We start from the raw sequence: 21,136 nt of genomic DNA, 5'->3' as shown, positions 1-21,136 counted from the left end.
TATGTTAGCTTTTAAACATATAACAATCGAATCAAGCAAGAAACGACATCAGTCGATTTTTTAATATTTTTTTATCCAAGTAAAATATTGTTCTGAAAACAAACAGCAATGTATTCTGCAATTTTTCGAGTAGTCTCCTACTTAATTTAAGACCATGTCCAGCTATGTTTAGAAAATATTACTGTACTTTGTATCTTCTCACTCCATCTGGTCGTGAATGATGTGTTGGTTAACCGAATGGGACCAAATTAAGTTATAGAGTTGATGTGGGTTCTTCGACTGAACTTAGCTTGTAATCATAGGCCAGTTGGATTGATGTAGAAAACGAACAAAGGGCATAAACGTATGTGTACATTTTAACCCAACACTTTAGCGGTAGAAGTTACCGATTTTCCAGTGTCCCTTAAAATATCCAGCTACACGACAAAAACAGTGTGCTATCGAAAGTCACTATTGTTTCTCTTGTTGTGAGGCCACGCTAAACGAGAGGATTGGCAATTTAGAAATTTGAGATGGTGAACATTTAGACAACATCGTCATCATCATCATCGTCATCATCGTCGTCATCATCATCATCATCATCATCGTCGTCATCATCATCGTCATCATCATCGTCATCATCATCATCATCATCATCATCATCGTCATCATCATCGTCATCATCGTCATCATCATCGTCATCATCATCATCGTCGTCTTCATCATCATCATCATCCATATCTGGGTCTATTTTACCGGACAGCACATCTTCGACCCACTGTTCCAGTTCATCAGCTGTGGGCATGTCGTCCTGGTCGTCCATTTCCATCCACACACTGTCGGCCTGTGAGTGAGAAACCAATCAATAAAGCTTCAGGAGCACACTTGAGTACAATGCAGAACAGCCCTGATCCTACATTTGGGGACCCGCTCACATCAAACAACTCTATACCTTAGAGCTCAGCCAATGAGTTAATCTTTACCCAAGTCTTATCAAATAGATTCATTTCGGGGGAGGGGGGGTAACATCATGTATGAACTGCATTAGAGGGCTTACATCCTCCACATCAACAACACCAATCTGGGGGGAACCCAGGTCGATGCGGAAGGTCTTCTCCCAGTAGGGCACCAGCTGAAAAGGACAGGATCAGAGGTCAGCTGAAGGTCAACAGGTGGACACAGCTAGCATTAATTAGCAATACTAATGGGAAGACCATCATGTTATCTAATTGGCAATAATCAGAGCTCCAGGGGCATATTTTGTTGAATGTTCTTATTATATATATATGTACATTTTGTGGAATACTCTTCCAACAATATTTCATTATCAGATTAAAGAGATTAAAGAAATCAGATTCATTATCCGATTGAAGAGTGTTCCTGGTCATACCAGGGGGAAGTTGTCGGGGTCGATCCAGATGATGCTGAGGTTGGGGTTGTCTGTGTTCTCACGAGCCACTTCCTTCAGAATCTCCAGGAATTCATAACCGTCTGGGTGCAAAGTTCAAAGGTCAGGTCGTCAACCCGGCAGCCTGTGGTTTCGTCCAGCGATGTCGTTCATCTTTCTGACTTATTAACTTTAGTACTTGAGGTCATAAGAGAAGCTGTGAGTTCTGGGATCTTTTAGTCAAGAATGTCTTGACTTCTTAACAATAACAACAAAAGCAACTTTGTCTTTGAATAGATTAGCATATTTCATTATTCGACTTTCTTTGTGAATGCTCATAGAAACATGAACATGTTACCACTAAAGAACTCCTGGTGTACCTGTTCCTATGTGCACTCCTATTGTCATAGCCATACTGTACCTGGGTCATCCTCCTCAGCGAACGCAACGATGTGCTCTCCGTCAATGTCATCCTCCTGTTAATGAGAGGTATTTATTAAAGAGGGCTTCTCCAATGGTGACCCTCAACCCCCCTGCAGTCTACCATAGGAATTAAGGAGAGATTCACACTTCATACCCAGATCTCATACATGCTGTGGGGCTCAAGCTTCCTCAAGGTGGGCCTGGAAACAAAAGAAAAGACGACTCATTATAGTCTCAAACACTGAATTATTTCTGTGCCACCTTATGGAGGTCATATGACGGTGGTCCGACCTGTCGTGCTCCTCAATGTAATTGACGAGCTCATCTTCAGTGTACGGCCTGCCGGGAATGGACACTGACTCTTCCATGAAGGGTTCGTACAGGTCCACCTCGTTCAGCTTCAGCTTCAGCTTTTTGCCGATCTGAAAGGAAGAGATAGATAGAGATAGATAGATCGCTCAAACAAGAACGGTCAAGCTATACTCCGGTCCTGGTTTTTCAAGAAACAACGTCACACAGTGTTTTGTTGCTATACCGATTTTGAGTTTCTGTTGTATGTGGATCTGAATTTGAAGGGAGCGTTTGCATGTGATTTGCTTTGTTTTTCCATTGAGTTTCCATCCTAAACACAGATATTCAAATGAGGAATGATCTAGTGCCAACCTTCGGGTCGAAGGTGGCGAAGAACTTAATGAAAGGGTGGAACTCCTCAGCTGCGTCTTCGTATTCCACGTAGTCTGAAAGAAGGCAGAAGAATCCATAAGGTCAGCATCAGAAACCAATGGGGACGTTTCCAATATCGGTAACAGGTTGAATCGTAACAATAACTTATTTATTTTTTAAAGGCTTTGTCTAAACATTTGTATTCCTTATTATTGAATGAGATAGAGAGGAATGCATGGGAAACAGAGGGGAGGACATGCAGCAGAGGACCACGGGCATAATTCGAACCCGGGTTGCTGCGATCAGGACTGAGCCTATCTGGTACACCTCCACAAGAATAACTTTTGACAGTGACCACCTACGGGGGGATTTCTCGCTCTTGAAGTATCCGGCGAGCTTGATGACCTCGTCCATGTTGTTGAAGCCCTTGAGCTCGCGTTCGTTGTCAATGATCTCCACGGGGTCTTCAATCACCTGCGCACCGCAAGCGAATCACACGATTTTCATCAAAACAAATACGATTCAAATCCAGGCTGGAAGGGCTAAATTCGAGTTTTCCCTGGAGCCTTTATATTTCCCTTTATTTAAAACTCCTGCTGTACACTTCTCCATTATTCTGTCAATGGTTCCTCAATGTTGTGGGGAACCATCTCTCTGTCTGAGGAAGTACTCACATCATAAAGGAACTCCACCAGAGTGTCAGCTGCCAGCTCTCCATCGTACTCGATGATCTCATCATCAGCAAAGATGTAGATGCTCTCCACCTCATCCAGACCTGGGGAGAAGAGAGAGGAATAGGATTAACAGATGGAAATGAAGTTGTAATGTTGGATCCATTCCATTGCACATTGACCGGCATTGACCTGCCTCTTCATCATGTTGAAGTCAAATACTGAGTGTCTTTTTAGACTTGCATTTTGAGAACATACTTTTTTTTTTTCTGACAAAATGCACTGCAGCAGTTTATCTGTTCTCAGGGGATTGTTGATCAGACGATTACCTAGCCACTGCTATGTTCCAACACTTGGGGGCAGCAGAGTTGAGTAAATGTCCCGCCTTGCATGCATCCTCCTAGATTCCTGATTCCAATAAAGTTTTACATTTTGATATTTTCAACCTGACACTTGTGTTATTAGTTTTCATTCATCAACACATCTTTATACTTAATATCCTTTTTGGTGTCAAATTATTGATAGTATATAAACAAATGATATATATTTTTTCAATCGAGAGACGAAACAAGGTGTCGTCTTCAAACAGTCAGGCTTACCAAGCGACTTGGCCACGGACTTCTCCTTCTTAGCATCCAACAGTGCAAAACCAATGTCCTCATCCTTCAGGTCTTCCAGAACCTGGGCGGCGAGCTGGAGGGAGCGAGGGGGCATGGAGTGAGTAACACTGATAACAGGCCGGGTAAGAAGAGTAAGGTGTAGATCATGTTAACACATTGTGATAGTGTTTTTTATCATTTTTTAGCCATTTTGTTGTTTCATATATGTATTTGCGAACGTAGATTTTGCATGTAGATCTGAATATTTCATTTATATTTTATATGTGTATCTATTTTACTTCTGTTTTATTCTCCATTTTCTACTTTTTTTAATAATCATTCTCCTTTCATTTGTGACTCCTTTTGTAAAATAAAAAAATATTTAGGAATAATAAGGTACTCCAGTACTCCAGGGTTATTATTATACTGACCGTCTTATAATTGCAATGAGAACTGAGTGCTTCGGATTCAAGTGTCTCGTCTAGTTCTTCAGAGACTGCAACTCGGTAAAAGGCTGCGAATAAACAAGTCTTGACTTGGACACTGATGAAATCAAGTCCTCTCTTTGTACCCAAACCACATATCTATCCTGAACTGAATGTGGATAGATATGTCTCATATTCACCCTAACCCCTGGCATTCCGGCTCAAATCCAAGGCCTTAAAAGCGAAAGCCCTTGGACTGCTGCCTTGCACTTTCTAAATCGGAGTGAAACCCAAACCCATGATTGACATGATACATAACCAATGTGAAACCAGAGCTGATGATTGACAGCTCTCATAGCCAATGTGGGAGGAGGAGCACTAGAGGGGCTTAACTCGAGCCGGCAACGTCCAGTGAGAGAGACGCAGCGACAGGTGTTGTGCGAAAGTGAAGACGGCCGCTCCCAGAGTTAGCAAACTTAAAATCTACTCAAGCTTCTATGCACATACATGATATGCACAGACATGTGGGCAGACATACACACACACACACACACACACACACACACACACACACACACACACACACACACACACACACACACATACACGCACACACACACACACACACACCACACACACACACACACACACACACACACACACACACACACACACACACAAACACACCTACACAAATACATACACACACACAGGTCTTGCTCACTTTCCCTATGCAAACTATCCTCACGTCCTCAGAAGTGACCCTGTACTCGATCTGAACCGACGTCTCCCCTCTGCCATCAATACCGTATTGATGTTATCGTATCTTAACGGCGCCCACGGGGGTTAGGGGTCCCGAAGTCCTCCCCAGTGGTCCCACCCTGCCACAGCACACACAGTAAACACAAGGGACAGCACCGCAGCCAAAGCCGCTGCCTTAAAGTTAACAACACCCAAAACGCAGCGCGGTCCTCGGGAGGGACCGGCCCGTTTGGGCGTGGTTCTTCTGGTCCTGTGGCCGTGCTGGGAGGGTTCAAACCACTGGAGGACTTACAACGGGAGGGGGGCGGGGGGGGGGGGGGGGGGGGGGGGGGGGGGGGGGGGGGGAGGGGGGGTTGGAGCCATCAGAACCCTAGGCAGCCCACAGCGTTAGCGAGACATACGACAGAACCGCACATACCTTAAAGATAAGGGATGCCTGGGTGATGGACAACTGTAAGGGAAGGTCATAGGTCATTGTCACATTGTCATGGCATCGGGATGGAGACTGCATAGAGTCAGTGGGACTCAGGTGGATGTGCGCAGGTAGAGCTAGCGTGGCGAGGTGTTTCGGCTCCTATCCGGAAGGTTTGGTTCCATTATCAGCCTCCCTTTGGGATATCATCGTTGAGAAATATGGCATAACCCCCTTGAACCCCTTAACCTCCTTAAAAATACTTTGAAATAAAATATTAATCTGGCATTTTTCCATAAAGGGGGGGAATGTACAAATGGTTAAGTGTGTGTCCAAACGGCAGGACACAACGTTATTCCGGTCATTCGGTTAGTCAGCAGAACTCAACGGTCTATAATCAAATGTGTTATGAGTTCAGTGACTGCCCCCCCCCCCCCCCAACCCAATTGGACAGACAGAGTATCAATGATGTCATGATTTTTGGGACAGCTTGCATTCCAAGCAACTTGATCAAATAAAAACAATTCTTATGGTAGAAGAACATTGGTTCCCATGGCAACTGTGTACGGTTTGTTATTACAGTAGATGCTAAAAATGTCAAAGGGCAGGCTATATAGTAACTGTCTCTCTCTCTCTGCCTGTCTCCTTTTCATTATCTCACCCATCCCTCATTTCTATCCGTCAATCTCTCCTGTCTCTCTCCCCCATCACCTCTCCGCTTCCAACCGTCTCTCCTATTTCTCTCCCTCCTATCCATGTCTCTCTCTCCTTACATTTGTCCTGCCTGCTCTCTCTCCTTCCATCTCTTTTTCCCTTCCCTCTCTCGCCCTCTCCCATCCTCTCCCCTTCCCTCTCCATCTCTCTCTCTCTCTCTCTCTCTCTCTCTCTCTCTCTCTCTCTCTCTCTCTCTCTCTCTCTCTCTCTCTCTAGCCTAGCCTGTTAAATGAATCATGGTTGCGATTACCCTTTCGGACCCTGAAAGTCAGCCTGTTACATATCAAACCGTTCTGACTCGGGCCCTGTAAGCGGCGGCTATTAGAACAGTAGGCTGCGCTAATAATCCGTCATCTTTCTGCAGCAGTTGGAGCACGCTCCGACCCATAGTGATTATTTTTGTAAATGCATGTCATTAAGGAGCAGTTCAGCTTGGGGTCAAACACCCTAACCAGTACACTGTCCTCTCCCCCAGATACAGGATGAAAAGCTAGGTTGTTACCCAAATAATTATATTCTCAATTACTGCCTCAGGCTAGTTTCAAAAGCTCTTCAAGATCTGAAGGTTGCTAAACAAAGTATGCAAGATAGGGAAGATTATAAAGAATGTTTTGGAAGTTTGACCGTTTGAATTAGTGTCTTATAGACGCCCTACTGGCACTCAAGCTGGCGATCAAGCAAGCATCGGGGACACAAGTGTTTTGATACCATCTGTGGTTGAGTCACTTTGACATACCCCCGTTTTGTGCCAAACACAAGAAAACAGACCCGAACTGTTCATAACGCACTTTGGCAGACTTCGGTCTCCCACATTCAAAATGCCTAAAGGTGCCACTTGCCACTAAAGGTGAAGATTAATAAACAAAGTTTCCCAACTTAGCGACATCCGCTGCGGGTATACAGACACTACAGCGATGTAGCCGTGGTTAGCAATAAGGAAAGCATCATGAGCGGGGGTAGTGCTAGGGCTGTGGTGAGCATTTTGTTGGTAGCTAGCTTTAGAGCTGATCTGTTTAGCATGATGGTTATTATTTGGTTAGGGTCCATAAAATGACACTCACGTCAAAAAGGCCTCAATAACTTTTTCAAATGATAATATTTTATCACCAGGTGTGTGGTTGATTACTCATCACAAGCAAATCAGTCCATTTGTGATTTCGCAAATGGGTATATCCACCATTGGTCAATAAATGAAGTCCTGCCTCCCAGCAGGTACTGGTCCCCAGGGATGGGACTCTGTTAGGGTTAGTAAATCCTTGTTGGTCCCCATCAATCTATAATACACCTGGGTGGATTTCACCACTTGCGTCATCAAACATTAATATTGCTTATAATGTCCAATCAACTCACACCTGTTGGTAAAATAGGGGTGTGTAGTTATCAATAGGGAGATGTTTTCTAATCAAAAACAGTGGAACCTTCTCGAGGGGAACGGAGACGCAGAGACGGCACCACCGCGGCACCGTTTACCCCATGTCCCCCTGCCATTGCTGAACTCGTGCCTGCACATCCAGAATTGTCTTCAATCTCTCCCCCTCTCTACATGGGTACACTGAGTTACCAGCTCAACTCCCGCCTCCAGCTGTAGATATCAGAGGTCAATCTTTAATACAAGTAAGCCAGTATCAGGATGTGGTGGTTTGTCGGAGGAGATAAATTTAGCCGTGGCACAGGCGTACCTCCGTTCCTATTGGCCGCTGACAGACTGATGGGCCGTGTTGGAGCACACGACCGGGGCCCGGAGGGCGAGAGCTGTAAGAACAGACCTAGCGCCTTATAAACAGAACACAAGATTGGATCCATCAGGCTCTCCTCATGCTTTGCAGCCCAAGGCGGACAGGGACTTATTTCCCTGATGCCAAACGCAAGTTCTTTCCTCTGGCTGAATGCCCCCAACACTTCTTCACGTCTTCAGACAGTTTGGTGATGAAATAAACAAAAAAGCGCTGCAATAGATGGTGTTCATTTCCAGGGGCAAATGTCCTCCTTAGCAGGGGAGGGATCCACTGCCCTCAGGGGTCGAGGAAGAACGTTGTGTTGGAGCGAACTGCATAGTAGAGATTTGGTTAAACGACAAAAGGCCGCATGGGAGACGCTGCGCAATATGCTTGATGTACTGTCATCAAATCCGATAAAAGATAATGACTTCAGGCTTTCAAATATTTTCTTATGCCTATCAAGAGGATATGTTCCAGATGAAAGGTTTGAGCTCTGTGAAATATGGTTCAATATGATAGAAATTACCATTTGAGAGTTAGAGTTACACTTTGGGGACTGCCGGTTTAGATACTTCCAAATCACGAACAGATAGGTAAAGAGTTAATTACATAACACATATATCCCAAGCAAAGAGAGATTTAAGAGCATCAGACCATTTTGGCTCAGTCTCCATTTTGGCTCTTCACAAACGAACATCTCTGTGTCTAAACTTGATGAAGGGCAAAATCAAAGGAGAGGTTATTCTGTTATATTGCAAGTCAGCTCGGCTTTGATTGGGTCGTAGGTACGAGGCCACAAGCTGTTAATTAATTAGCATGACCTTGCATGGATATTGCTTTTTTGCAACGGTTCCTCAAGTGTTTACACTAATTACTAATAATACATTAGAATTGGTTGTTTGATTGGATAATTTGTCTGGTTCCGTCCACACATATAGTGCCACAACCTTACTGGGACTGGACTGTTGCAAAGTAACACGTAAACATGTTCCTGCCCAGCCTTCTACCTTTTGTAGGTCTACACGTTACAGCAGGTCAGCAACTTTGCATTGTGTACATTTATGTATGTTTAAAAAGAAAAAGAAATTGGTTGGAAATCCCTGGAAATTACTTTGCTGGCATGTGTGATTCGGTCAATTTAAAAGCTTTGTAAGATCATTTAACGTCTAAGCTGTCGTAAACCCTTTTGTCGATGCAAGCATTGCCTTAAAAACAGATAGGATTAGCTCTCTAAAAATGTAAGCTAATTTCCTAGATGCAAACGAGGAAGGATTTTATTTCTTATGCCATCCAATAATTACAAATATCTTGAAGCAATCAATATATTTATATTTATTACTGTCAGTTAGAATTGTATTAATATAGAAATGATGACAATTCATCAATCATTACTTTGTCATCAACCTTCAGCACATAGCGCACATCAATATTCAGAGCTTTGTTCAAAAAACATTTTCAGGAATAAATTAGTTTTGGCAAGACTGTCTCTCATCTCTCTCTCTCTCTCTCTCTGTCTCTCTCTGTCTCTCTCTCTGTACTCTCTCTGTCTCTGTCTCTCTCTCTCTCTCTCTCTCTCTCTCTCTCTCTCTCTCTCTCTCTCTCTCTCTCTCTCTCTCTCCAAAAAGATCCCTGCTCTTCTCCACCAATGGAAGTTGAGAATGTGTTGGTTAGCGGTTACCACGGTGACGTATTGACCTTTCCCGCTCTCCCCCCCTCTCTCTCCATGGGGACTGAAGAGAGAGAGATCAGAATAATAACTGGAGAATGCAAGTGACTCTTAAAGATAAAATCTTTTACATATTAGAGATGAGAGCTTGGGTCAAGTGTGAGCTACGTAGCAACATTTGATTTTCATATCCCTTAATCTACAAAAATGAGATGTGTTCATTGCAATGAATTAACTGGTGAACTGCATTTCGCTTAACTCTTATGTTGACATTCAAAGATGGTGATCTTTAAACTTTATTCCGAACCTTTTCCTTCTCAGTAGTTTGCTAACAGGTGTTGCTAGTCTTTGCTTATCTTCACTAACCCACCGAGCCGATGGCTAACTGACTCCTAGCATATGTGCAAACGTACAGTAGCTTAGGAGAGAGATTTAGGAAGGAGGCGTCTGGAGCGCTACCAGTTTAGGCCCCGGTACAGCATGGAGGCTAACGTAGCATTCCTTGCACAGATGCTAAGAGTGTTTAAGTGGGAAGGGAAGGAAACAAACACCGTAAGGAGAGCTGGGGGTTGGGTGTTTGATTTATGGGCACAGCATGTTTCCAGTATGACCGAAAGGTCAGAGTTCAAAATGAGATGACAGGACGAGGGACATCTAATCTCCTGACGCATCTCTCCTTCCTTCATTTTTGGGTTCTCAAATATTTGCTGTTGCCAAGGGTTGCCTTGAGAAAGAAGGGCAAATCACTGTTTGTCATTTATCCCAATTGAATGTAATATTTATATAAAAAAATGTGGTTGTTGGTGTGCACTTTTTGTGTACTGTGTGAAGAACATTGAATTTATCGTACACTCAATAAGGTTGGATTTGACAGAGCGAGATAAAGAAGAGGGGATGATAACGTGAACATCTTTAAGATTTAGAAACGTGGTTTATTAACGAGCGCGTTAATATTACGGATTAGTGATGTGATCATGATATTCCCCCTTTACAGAGTGATAGGCCAGGGAGAATAAACAGTACGAAGTAGGGTTACGGTTAGCTGAAGTCTCAGTCTCAGCCTACTGCCAGCTTGTAGGAGGACAGAGCGTCCCGTTCAGGTCTGGTGAACTGAATTTCATTTCTTGTTTTAACCTCAAACACACTTTTCCATTCCTCTGAGTCTCTCAGTCTTTCTGTCTTCAGTCTTCTCTTACTCTCTTACACTCCCGCAGATTTACATTATCTCACCGACACACGCACACAAATGACACACACACTGGGGGATACACACAATCCCATAAATAGAGTATATTTATACATCAACAATTGAGAAAATGTGCAATGTGAAACACTATCAGTAGGGTCTCAAACAACCAAAGTTCCTGGCAAGCCAATCAGAGACAGGCCACCCACCACAAGTGTATCAGGGAGCCAATGGCTGTCCAGGCTCATGGGCCCTGACATGGTTTTCAGCCACACAGCACATAGTATTCTCAGACAGAGGAACCCCCCCCCCCCCCCCCCCCCCCCCGCGCCAAACCGAAGATGACTCTGTTGAAGGGTCAAAGGTCAAATGTTAGATATATTCTGCAGCTCTGCAGTCACTTCCAATCTGCTGTGAGTGGAAGATTGTGCTGAGTGTGTGTGTGTAAGTGTGTGTTTTTGTGTGTGTGCGTGTGCGTGTAAGCGCGGGTGTGAGCCTGTATGTACAGTATGTGTGTATGCATATGAGGGCTATAAACTCACCGCAATTAGCTAGTGTTCCATTTTCAATTTGAATCAGATTGGTTAGCCTCAGACACACATGCACATGCACATCCACACACACACACAAACATACACATTGACAAGACCACACACACGATCTTCGGTTGCGACAAAAACAATTACGTTTCAATTCCTTTGATCCTTTAATAATTCACAAATCCCGCTACATGACAGGAAATGACTCGCTATTTTGAGCTGCGCTCTCCCAAGAACTCAATTCTGATGGCCGAAAGGTTTAGCCAGCCAGCCTTTGTTTGCATGTATGACTTTGTGTGTGTGTTCTCTATGTGTGTTTGTTCTCTATGTGTGTATTCTATATGCGTGTCTTTTCTCTATGTGTGTCTATTCACTTTGTGTGTCTGGTCTCTATGTCTGTGTGTGTGTGTGTGTGTTCTCTATGTGTGTTTGTTGTCTATGTGTGTCTTTTCTTTATTTGTGTATGTTCTATATATGTGTCTGTTCTCTATATGTGTACACATCTTTATCTGTATGCGTGTTCATGCTACATCCATATGTCTAGTGTGTATCTATGTTTCTCTACGGGTGAAGGTATCTATATCTGCATGCGTGTTCATGGTACATCCATATGTCTAGTGTGTATCTATATCTATGTTTCTCTACGGGTGAAGGTATCTATATCTGTATGTGTGTTCATGGTACATCCATATGTCTAGTGTGTATCTATATCTATGTATCTCTACGGGTGAAGGTATCTATATCTGTATGTGTTTTCATGGTACATCCATATGTCTCGCCTGTGTGCATCTATATCTATGTTTCTCTTCGGGTGAAGGTATCCATATCTGTGTGTGTGTGTGTGTGTGTGTGTGTATGTCGTACGTCTTCATGTCTTCATGGGTATCTATAGATGCTGCAGTGAGGACCAGAAAGGGCCCTGAATCCCTCCCTGTGCCTTGCTCAGCAGGCACAGAGAGGTCTTGGTCTATTTCCAGAGGTGACTCCTGTGTCGGCCAGCGACAGCCACACCAAGCGGTTGTAAGGGGAAACCGCTATGCTTACGGTGCTGTTTTGATACCCCGCCCCTATCTAGAACACCCAGGGCTGATCATGTCTCTGTGGGAGGGCTGCTCATGGTTGAATTCGGGGTTGGAGACATTAAAGCTCAGATCAAGCTTGGAACCCATTCATTTTCTAGTTCAGTTTAAAATACATTAAAGCTCCAAATTCGGATTCTGATTCGGCTCAGGCATTGAAGTTGAACATTTTTACTTTGTTTGAAGGACACTGAAGTAGTAATTGTAATTCAGTTTAGACAATTATGTTATTCTAATTGGGTTCGAATTCTAATTAAGTTTTAAAAAGCACGGAACATTCTAAACCGATTCTAAGACTTTTTGAATGAACACCTGAAGGTTTTAACTCATTGTGGTCATCCATTGTACTGAATATCGAAGGTTATTAATGGCTTGCTGAATACTGCACAAATGGCCTTTTCTGTCCAGATATTGCCCCGGCTAGCAGTGTAAATGATGTAAGCAGCAGGACATTTCTGGGTACCAGGGCCTTGCTCAGATCAAGTGACCCTCCAACTATTCCTGACTCTGAAGGTCACCACACCCAGCCCACCCCCTCCATCCTACACTTCCCTTCTCCTGCGTTGAACAGGAACCCCTTCTGTTGTTATATTTGCTACATAATTACATATGTCCCATCTTAAAACAACACTTTCAGAAACTCTTTGAAAAACATATTTGCACTGTGAGAAATGTAAAAAACAAGAATAGATGGAATGTTGGAACCATCCACATCAATATCTTTAAGACAGTACAGCTTTGCAAAACCATGTGAAGGCGATGCATACAGGCCACTTGCAACAATATTCTTAATATTTTCTTCGCAATTGATCCCACTTCAGAATACAGCTTTCAGTAACTCATTGGATCATATTTGCACTGGGAGGAAATGCCCAAAAGAGAATAAAGTGCCAAAAAAATCGGTAGTAATAATTATGCTGCCGTATTGTGCTGTGAGATCTTTTAATAATAATAATAAAATTAAAAATATATATTTTCTTTTTTTTGTGTGAGCCAATGATTATGCTGCCACGTGCCAGTGGTGGCATGCGTGCCTAGGGTTGCCGACCACTGCCTTACACTCATCCACACAAACTAGAATTCCAGCCGTTATTTCGACTTTCTTATCTTGCCATTAGAGATTGAAGAGAGAGTGGGATGGAATGCACTTAGAATGTAGCTAGGTGGAATCCCTGGGAGTAGAACAGGAATAGGTTTGTTCTGTAGAGATGCTGAGCAATGTTCCAGCGTCTCTGCCAGGTATTTTCAAAACATTTGATGTGGTTAATGGCATCACTGTGGTAAGAGAAAATGGAGGTGTCCAAGAATGAAGGCAAAACATAATTACAATGGAATGGAAGTTATGTGTGGAAGATAATTAGTGATCGCTAAGGTTTGCAGCATCTCTCTCTCTTTAATAAGGACACCAGCTTCAAAGTGCTCGTCTGTTATTTAACGGCAAACACTTTCACTCTCACTTCTTGATAAGAAATGATGAATTTGTCCCAGCCTAGTGCGCATCACTCCTCCGGAATTCCCCAAGACAAGATCAATCCCTCACAGATAAGCCACCAAAATAGCCAGCCCTGCATCCTCTTCCTCCGACCTGATGCCAATCTATCGTCAAGGCTCCGTTCCAGCTCCTCATCATAACTTCCTCCTTCACACCCCTCCCCAACCGTCCCTCCACCCCTCCAACCAAAACAACCTCCACCGGCTCGACTCTGACCTGCCAACCCCGGTGCCAAACACCTGACACCTCTGCCACCTGCCAAACCCCCGACCGGAGGTGGTCGACTAGGGGTTGTTTGGCATGGGTCCGTACCCATGGGGTACGGCGGAGAGCCAAACCTCTACAATGGAGGCGGCCATTACCAGGGGCGCTGTGCAAAGGTAGAGCTATGGTTGGACATTGACGCAACGCAATGACAACGAAGTCGCGTCGACGCGGTCGCCTTGACGCAATCGTGAACCTGCTTTGGTTCTGTGCCGGGTTTACGTCAGCGGACCAATCACAGCCCCTGCTACTGCGTCGCCTCGACGCAAGGTTACAATTTTTTGGCAGGCCCCCTTGCGGTAGACTGCAAGGGGGCAAGTAACGGGCTCCGTAAACCCCCCTTTGTGTCGCGTCGACGTGCAACCATAACTCAGGCTTAATCCATGCAGGGCGCGGCCGTGCACCCACCTCCAGGGCCAGCTCCTCGATCTGCAGCTGCTTGGTGGCGGTGCGGCTGCCGTCCACGTTGCGGTGGTAGTACAGCACCATCACGTCGTAGCGCTTCATCACAGACTTGTAGTTCTTGGCGCTCAGGTGGTGCACGCGGTCGTGCCCGTCGTACTCGGGCACCTCCAGGCCCATCTCGCCCAGGGCGGTGGCCCCCAGCGAGAGCACCACCACCCCCACGGTCAGCAGCCAGCTCCACCTCATCGCGGCGCCGCTTCCTTGCTCTTTTTCAGACTGAGGCGGCTCCCCTCGGGGTCGGAGCCTCGGAGGCAAGGGTGGGAAGGGGGGATTCGAACCAAGCCGGCCGAGGGAGGGTAGTGGTGTCGAGGGGGGGCGGGGGTGGTGGTGGTCGGTCGGGCGGAGAGGCAGCAGAGTCGGGGCTAAAGATAGCTTCCGGAAAGGCCCGCACACAGGAGCACAGACTGGGACTCCCGGGGCCGAAGAGGGGGTTGTTGTGGAGAGCGGGCGGCGTCGAGGGGGGGTCTTCTGCTGGTGCTCCCGTGGAGAGAAGAGCGGGTCACAGTGCGGGGCCCCGCCTTTAACCATACCCCCCCCCCCACCCCCCCCCCCCCCCCCTCAACAGGGTGGAAAAAAACAGAAAGAGGGTACGACCACGCCACTGGTGGACCGCGGCGGGAGGGGGTGTGTGTGTGTGTTGAAGTGGGCCGGGCGGTTGGGGCTGGGGGGGGGGGGGGTCATATGGGTTGGGGGGGGGCTGGTGTCATAGTGCTAGTTTCAGAGACAGCTGAAAGGGTGGAACGGACGGTGGGGGAGAAGGGGGAGGGAGGGGGGGAGGGGGGGAGAGGGGGAGGGCACAGGGTGGGGGAGGGGGTCCCTAAATAGGGCGTCATAGGGTGACGATACCGTCGTTGACATGGGAGGAGTTATCTTTAGGTTGCCACCTGTTGGCCACTGAGAGAGAGACAGAGAGAGAGAGACAGAGAGAGAGAGACAGAGAGAGAGAGAGAGAGAGAGAGAGAGAGAGAGAGAGAGAGAGAGAGAGAGAGAGAGAGAGAGAGAGAGAGAGACAGAGAGACAGAGAGAGAGAGAAAAAGGGACGATAGAGAGGGAGAGTATGGGCAGAGAGAAAGGGGAGTTTAAGGTAGGAAAAGATAGATTTATATGAAGTAAGGCTAGGGAGAGAGAAAGTGAGAGAGAAAGTGTGGAAGAGAGAAGGGCTTCTGTTTGTGGACCAGGTGAAGGCCAGTGAGTGTAGCGCAGGTGTGAACACATGAAGCATGAGGCTGTTGGCTGGTTGGAGGTCTACATGAATGATGCATGGGTGTAGGAGGGTGCAGAAGGTGTAGCTGGAAGATGAATGGGTGTAGGAGGGTGAAGAAGGTGAAGCTGGATGCTGGATGGGTGTAGGAGGGTGTAGAAGGTGAAGCTGGATGCTGGATGGGTGTAGGAGGGTGTATAAGGTGTAGCTGGATGATTGATGCGATGTGGGGTTTTGCATGGATTGAGAACAGAGTTCCGTCTCCATATGGGGTCGTGTGTTTGAGCCTCACCCTGCCCTAAAAATACAACATATCTGCAGATACATATAGATACACATATATGCATGTACAGTATGTGGGTGTATGTTCAGCAGTTTTTGTGTGCGTTTGTGTTATATCTGTATATCTGTGTGGAGGTTTACGCAAATGTGCGTGGGTGTGTTTATGTGAGTGTGTGCGTGTTTCTGTGTGTGGGTGTGTGTGTGTTTATTATGTATGCGTGTGTGTGTGTTTATGTTTGTGTGTGTGTGTGTGTGTATATTATGTATGCATGTATGTATGTATGTATGTATGTATGTATGTATGTATGTATGTATGTATGTATGTATGTATGTATGTATGTATGTATGTATGCAGGTATGCGTGTGTGTGTGTGTGTGTGTGTGTGTGTATGTGTGTGTGTTTTTATGTGTGTGTGTGTGTGTGTGTGTGTGTGTGTGTGTGTGTGTGTGTGTGTGTGTGTGTGTGTGTGTGTGTGTGTGTGTGTGTGTGTGTGTGTGTATAAATTGTGAATTTATGTGCATGTGCATGAGCTAGTGCGTGCCTGTGTGTGTGTTTGAGTGAGTGTGATCTGGTGAGTGACAGACAGAGTAATCTTATGCTGGCTTCATTATAGGTCACCTGACAGCAGGCCATCACACATGCGGCGAACTGCTGCACGCATGTCACACACACAAACACACAGACAGACACACACACACACACGCACACACACACTCACATAAAAGTCTGTTAACATGAACCCTTCAGGCCCTAATATAAAGTTCTAAAATGAAGAAGCAATAATTTTCCTGCGGGGAAATATAACCGTTGCACTTGTCATCTTGTTAGCATTTGTCTTCGCTGTGAATGTGCAAGAATACACGCTGGTACACTGATTCAAATAGCATGACCAAGGCGGAACAGTGCCCTCCACTGGCCGTTGAAGCTATAACAAGTAAAATAAAAAAATATATTAAATAAAATTGCATATCATATTTCCTTTCTAATATGCTGAATATGAATGGTCTCCCTTCACAACAGGTGGATGATATCATGAATCACAGCCTGCATTCTAATATGATTGAAATGAATATCTTAATATACCAAAGATATTAAAGATTTAATCAGAGCATATCGCCACCTTCCATCCCAATAACATAAAATAATGAAAGAGCAAAGTTAGGTAAAACTCGAAACAAGATATTTATGAAAACAGATTTTCAGTCATTCATTTCTCTCGCCCATTTTACAATTTGTGACGGGAAACGCAGACATGAGAGAGATAAATGACAGGGGGTGAGTGAGAGGGAGGGAGGAGAAGGGAGGAGAGGACTGGAGAGGAAGCTGAAGAGGAGGAGGTAGGAGAGGGGATGAGTAAGAGGAGGACACAAGAGAGGATCGGAGAGGAAGAGGGGAGGAGCAGAGGATAGGAGGAAAGGAGGAAAACAGGGGAGGAAAGAGGAGAATGAGCAGGGTATCAGTCGACCGTACACCGTACAACCTTGGCTGCTCCCAGCGATACACCTCCTCCTCCTCCTCCTCCTCCTCCTCCTCCTCCTCCTCCTATCCTCCTATACTCCTCCTCCTCTTCCTCCTTCTCCTCCTCCTCATCCATACCCACCCGAAAATAATCGACTGCCTATCTGTTGCTCATTCTGATCTCTTGAGAGTAACTGGAGCTTCTCATTTCCGAATCTTTCTGCGATGGTCTGTGTCTGAGACACTTCCCCTAAGGGTCCCTTAGGAGCACTACAGAGATGAAAAAGAGAGGAATTAGAAGACTTCTTTATAAACAGAGGGGATCTCATCATTGTATTCCCCTGATCGCATTCGTGTCTTGGTCATGGTAAAGAGACAGACGTGAGACGATTCTGAGACAGATCTGAGAAGAATGAGCGCTACAAGAGTTGTCATTTTTGTGTAGCCAATGACTCCTCTTTGTCAGATGTATGACTCTCAAATGTGCTAATGAAGCTAGATACGAGAAGCTAACACAAGCAAGATGTATTAGAAACAATTAAGTATTAAATTAATGCACTGTGCGTGGCAAAGTCCGTTGCTACACCCCACCTAGGTGTCTTCCATACCCCACCCATAGCTGGCTTTAACGGGGATCCCCCGATAATGAGGACACAGAGTGATGATGTTAAACCCAGTTTATTGCAGAATGATACATAGCACCAGCATTACGTGTCCCAGATCTCTCAAGCGGGAGGTGATGGCTGTTTTGCGAGCTTTGATGGCTCAATCCACAACAGGTGTTCCGCCTCACCCAAGCCTCCCAAACCCACGCCACGCTGAAGTAAATAGAGTTGGCCGTATAAACAAGAATCAAAACCAAACATCAGTTTAGGATTACACCAAACTGCAAAGGGCTTCTTCTCTGCCAACACAATTGCAGTTGCCTTTGAGCGTGTTGAGCAAAGCTGTTTTCCTTGACATGACGTCTATGCCTGGCGTTGTTTTGGCAGCTCATTTCACATTTGAGCACTTTTAGGCATGTGCCCTGTGGTGTTATAACTCGATGTACTTTACATGACAGGAATACTCTGAGAAATTAACGAAAGGGTCGGTAAGTGGGGCATACTGTGAATAAACCATATACCTGGTGCACGACATTTGCATGAATTGTTTGCCTTTGAGACTATCATGTTGAATGATGTGAGAGGCAGTGAGATTTTTGCACGATAAACTGAGACATAATTGACGTAGGGCATTCAATTGTTGGGATCGTCTTGGGATTGACACATTTGAGCGCACTACTCTCATATTTCTTATAGCTGAGACTCTAGACAGGCAACACCTCAAAAAAAGATGTACTCAGAGAGTGAGCCCTGTGAAGCTGAAGCTTGTGTATTCCTCAGGAGTGACAATGGAGACAAATGAGAATTCTCCAAAGACCCAAAATGTCTTTGGTCAAAACAGTGCTCATTAATGACTAGGAGATGAATTTTACTTTGCTATGGGTCCCCCCCTCATTCTCTTCCGCTTCCTCCTTCTATCCTCTCCTCCTCTTCCTCACCTCTCCTCCACTCCTCCTCCTCTCTTCTCATTCGCCCCCTCCTCCTGTCCTCCTCTCCCCTCCTTCCAACTCTTCTTCTCTTCCTTCCCCTCCTCTCTTTCTCTTTCCCTCTCCTTCTCCTTGCCCTCCTCACCTCTTCCTCTTCATCCTCCTTCGCCTCCTGGTCTCCTCTCATTCTCCCCTTCCTGTACTATTTTCCCCTCCGCATCCTCCTCCTCTTCTTCCTCCTCCCCTGTCTCCCCCTTCTCCCCCCCCTCCTCCTCCTCCTCCTCCTCCTCCTCCTCCTCCTCCTCCTCCTCCCCCATCGCCAACGTTAGGGTGAGAATGTGACACCTCTGTGTTGGAGTGCTAATGAGATGTCACACGCAGGCATGGGGAGGACAGGAGCTGGCGGTGGGGGAGGCAGTGGGGGAGAGGAGGCCACTGAGAGAGAGAGGGAGGGATGGAGAGAGCGAGAGAGAGAAAGAGCATGGTGAGAGGGATGGGAAAGAAGGCTGAGGGTTGGAGGGAGTGGAGGGATGAAAGTGTGGGAGAGAAAGGAGACGGACAGAGTTGTAGCTTCAAGGAATGGTGCTGGGGACCTCTATGGTACATGGATGTAAAAATAAGTACATTTTTTTGATAAAGAATAATTTATGTTATAGGGAGTTATTTATAGCAGCCTGGATTGTGATGAATAAGTAATTAATCATCTTTGTTTTATTTAAAAATATATTTTTTTCTGCTGACTCACTCGGGTACATACCCCCACACACACACACACAGAAAGACACAGACGTGCGCGCTCACAAACACACAATCCACAAAGAACAACGCTATTCAAGCCCGGAGCTCTGAATTAATGAGTTAAAGAAGAATCTCTTTGTTTACATACATATGATTAGAAACGGACACGGTTGTATTGACAGAATGAGGCACTTCATTAAAGGTAAACTTCAGCCATTTCCATTAAGCTTGGCATCGTTAGAAACCCACTCATATTTTTAAATGGTTGTGCATCATTGCCTTATTTTCTGGAGAGACTGGAGAGATCCGTATCGATCTTCAACACTGCCTGTTTAAGATGACGCACGTTTTCTCTTACGTTTCATTTTATAGTATGTCGGCTTAAGCTTTTTTATAAATCTTAAATACATTGCATTTTCTACACTGCATCTTTGCCTTTGTTTACTTGTACTTATCTATTTTATTATATTATTTAATTATATTTTATGACGATGTTTCTACGTGAAGCACTTTATGTACGTCTCGTGTATGAAAAGTGCTTTGTACATAAAGTTGCCTTGCCTTGCCTAATGGTAGACGGCTTTGACGGCAACAACCCAGTGAGGAGGGGGGGGACGGGAACCATGACAACACAAAAAGGAGGAGGGGGTCACAACATGTCACCCTCTAGGACCTTGAAGAGGCGCTACAGAACAGGTCCCGCCATAGACCGTGAAAGGCGTGGATGTTGTTGTTGTTGTTTGGTGATATTCAAGGCGAGGAGACCGTCTGAGCCGTGCCATCATCTGCTAGTCCAACCTGTTAGGACATTAGGACAATCTGTTTATCTGTGAGCCGTGTGTGCAGTCTGTGTTTCGGGTGAGGATCTTGGTGGATGACTGGTCACACAGTATCGCTAAACCTGTCCCTGCTTTTCTCTCCATCCGTCTCCCTCTCTTTGGACCTTAAACACAGTGAGGCACGACCAAACAGGAACAAATAGGGTTAATTGTTTCACTGACGCACACAGTAACACACAATCACAAAGACACACACACACAGACACCAACGCTCTCACATACACACACACATTCAAGGCACCCACACAGACACACACATACACACACACATTCAAGGCACCCCCCACACACACATACACATAGACACAAACACACACAGACACCCACGCACACACAAACGCAGGCACCAACACTCACAAACACACACACACACACACACACACAGGCACCCACACTCGCACAAACACACACACAAAAAAAAACCAATGCACACACACACACACACACACACACACACACACACACACACACACACAGGCACCCACCCTCGCACACACACCTGCTGTGCCGTTCCTCTCTGTCTCCTCCCACGGTTCGTATGTTGGCACCAACTTTCCTCAACACCCCCCCCCACTAACCCACCCACACACACGCTGAAAGTACCCTCATAATCTGGTGTTTGTGTGTGAGTGTATGTGTGTG

At 45.5% G+C, this 21,136-nt stretch overlaps 1 protein-coding gene across 2 annotated transcripts; it reads right to left on the bottom strand.

Moving 5' to 3' along the window:
• Positions 1–52: 52 nt before the first annotated feature.
• casq1b (calsequestrin 1b) lies at positions 53–14,951 on the bottom strand. 2 transcript variants are annotated; one of them, XM_030337789.1, is made up of 12 exons: positions 14,388–14,951; positions 5,328–5,360; positions 3,723–3,816; positions 3,127–3,227; positions 2,815–2,926; positions 2,453–2,526; positions 2,081–2,211; positions 1,944–1,989; positions 1,788–1,842; positions 1,370–1,470; positions 1,037–1,111; positions 53–823 (listed from the first exon to the last, which is right to left on the bottom strand). In XM_030337789.1, the coding sequence occupies exons 1-12, from the start codon at positions 14,628–14,630 to the stop codon at positions 524–526; spliced, it is 1,365 nt and encodes a 454-aa protein (XP_030193649.1). In that variant the 5' UTR covers positions 14,631–14,951; the 3' UTR covers positions 53–523. The 2 variants fall into 2 exon arrangements, with proteins under 2 accessions (XP_030193649.1, XP_030193650.1); XM_030337790.1 differs by lacking the exon at positions 5,328–5,360.
• Positions 14,952–21,136: the final 6,185 nt, after the last annotated feature.

This window comes from Gadus morhua, chromosome 17, assembly GCF_902167405.1.
Source record: "Gadus morhua chromosome 17, gadMor3.0, whole genome shotgun sequence".
In the NCBI taxonomy this organism is placed as follows: Eukaryota; Metazoa; Chordata; class Actinopteri; order Gadiformes; family Gadidae; genus Gadus; species Gadus morhua.
Note: the sequence above shows the minus strand (reverse complement) of the source record. Positions and strands in the feature narration are given on the sequence as shown.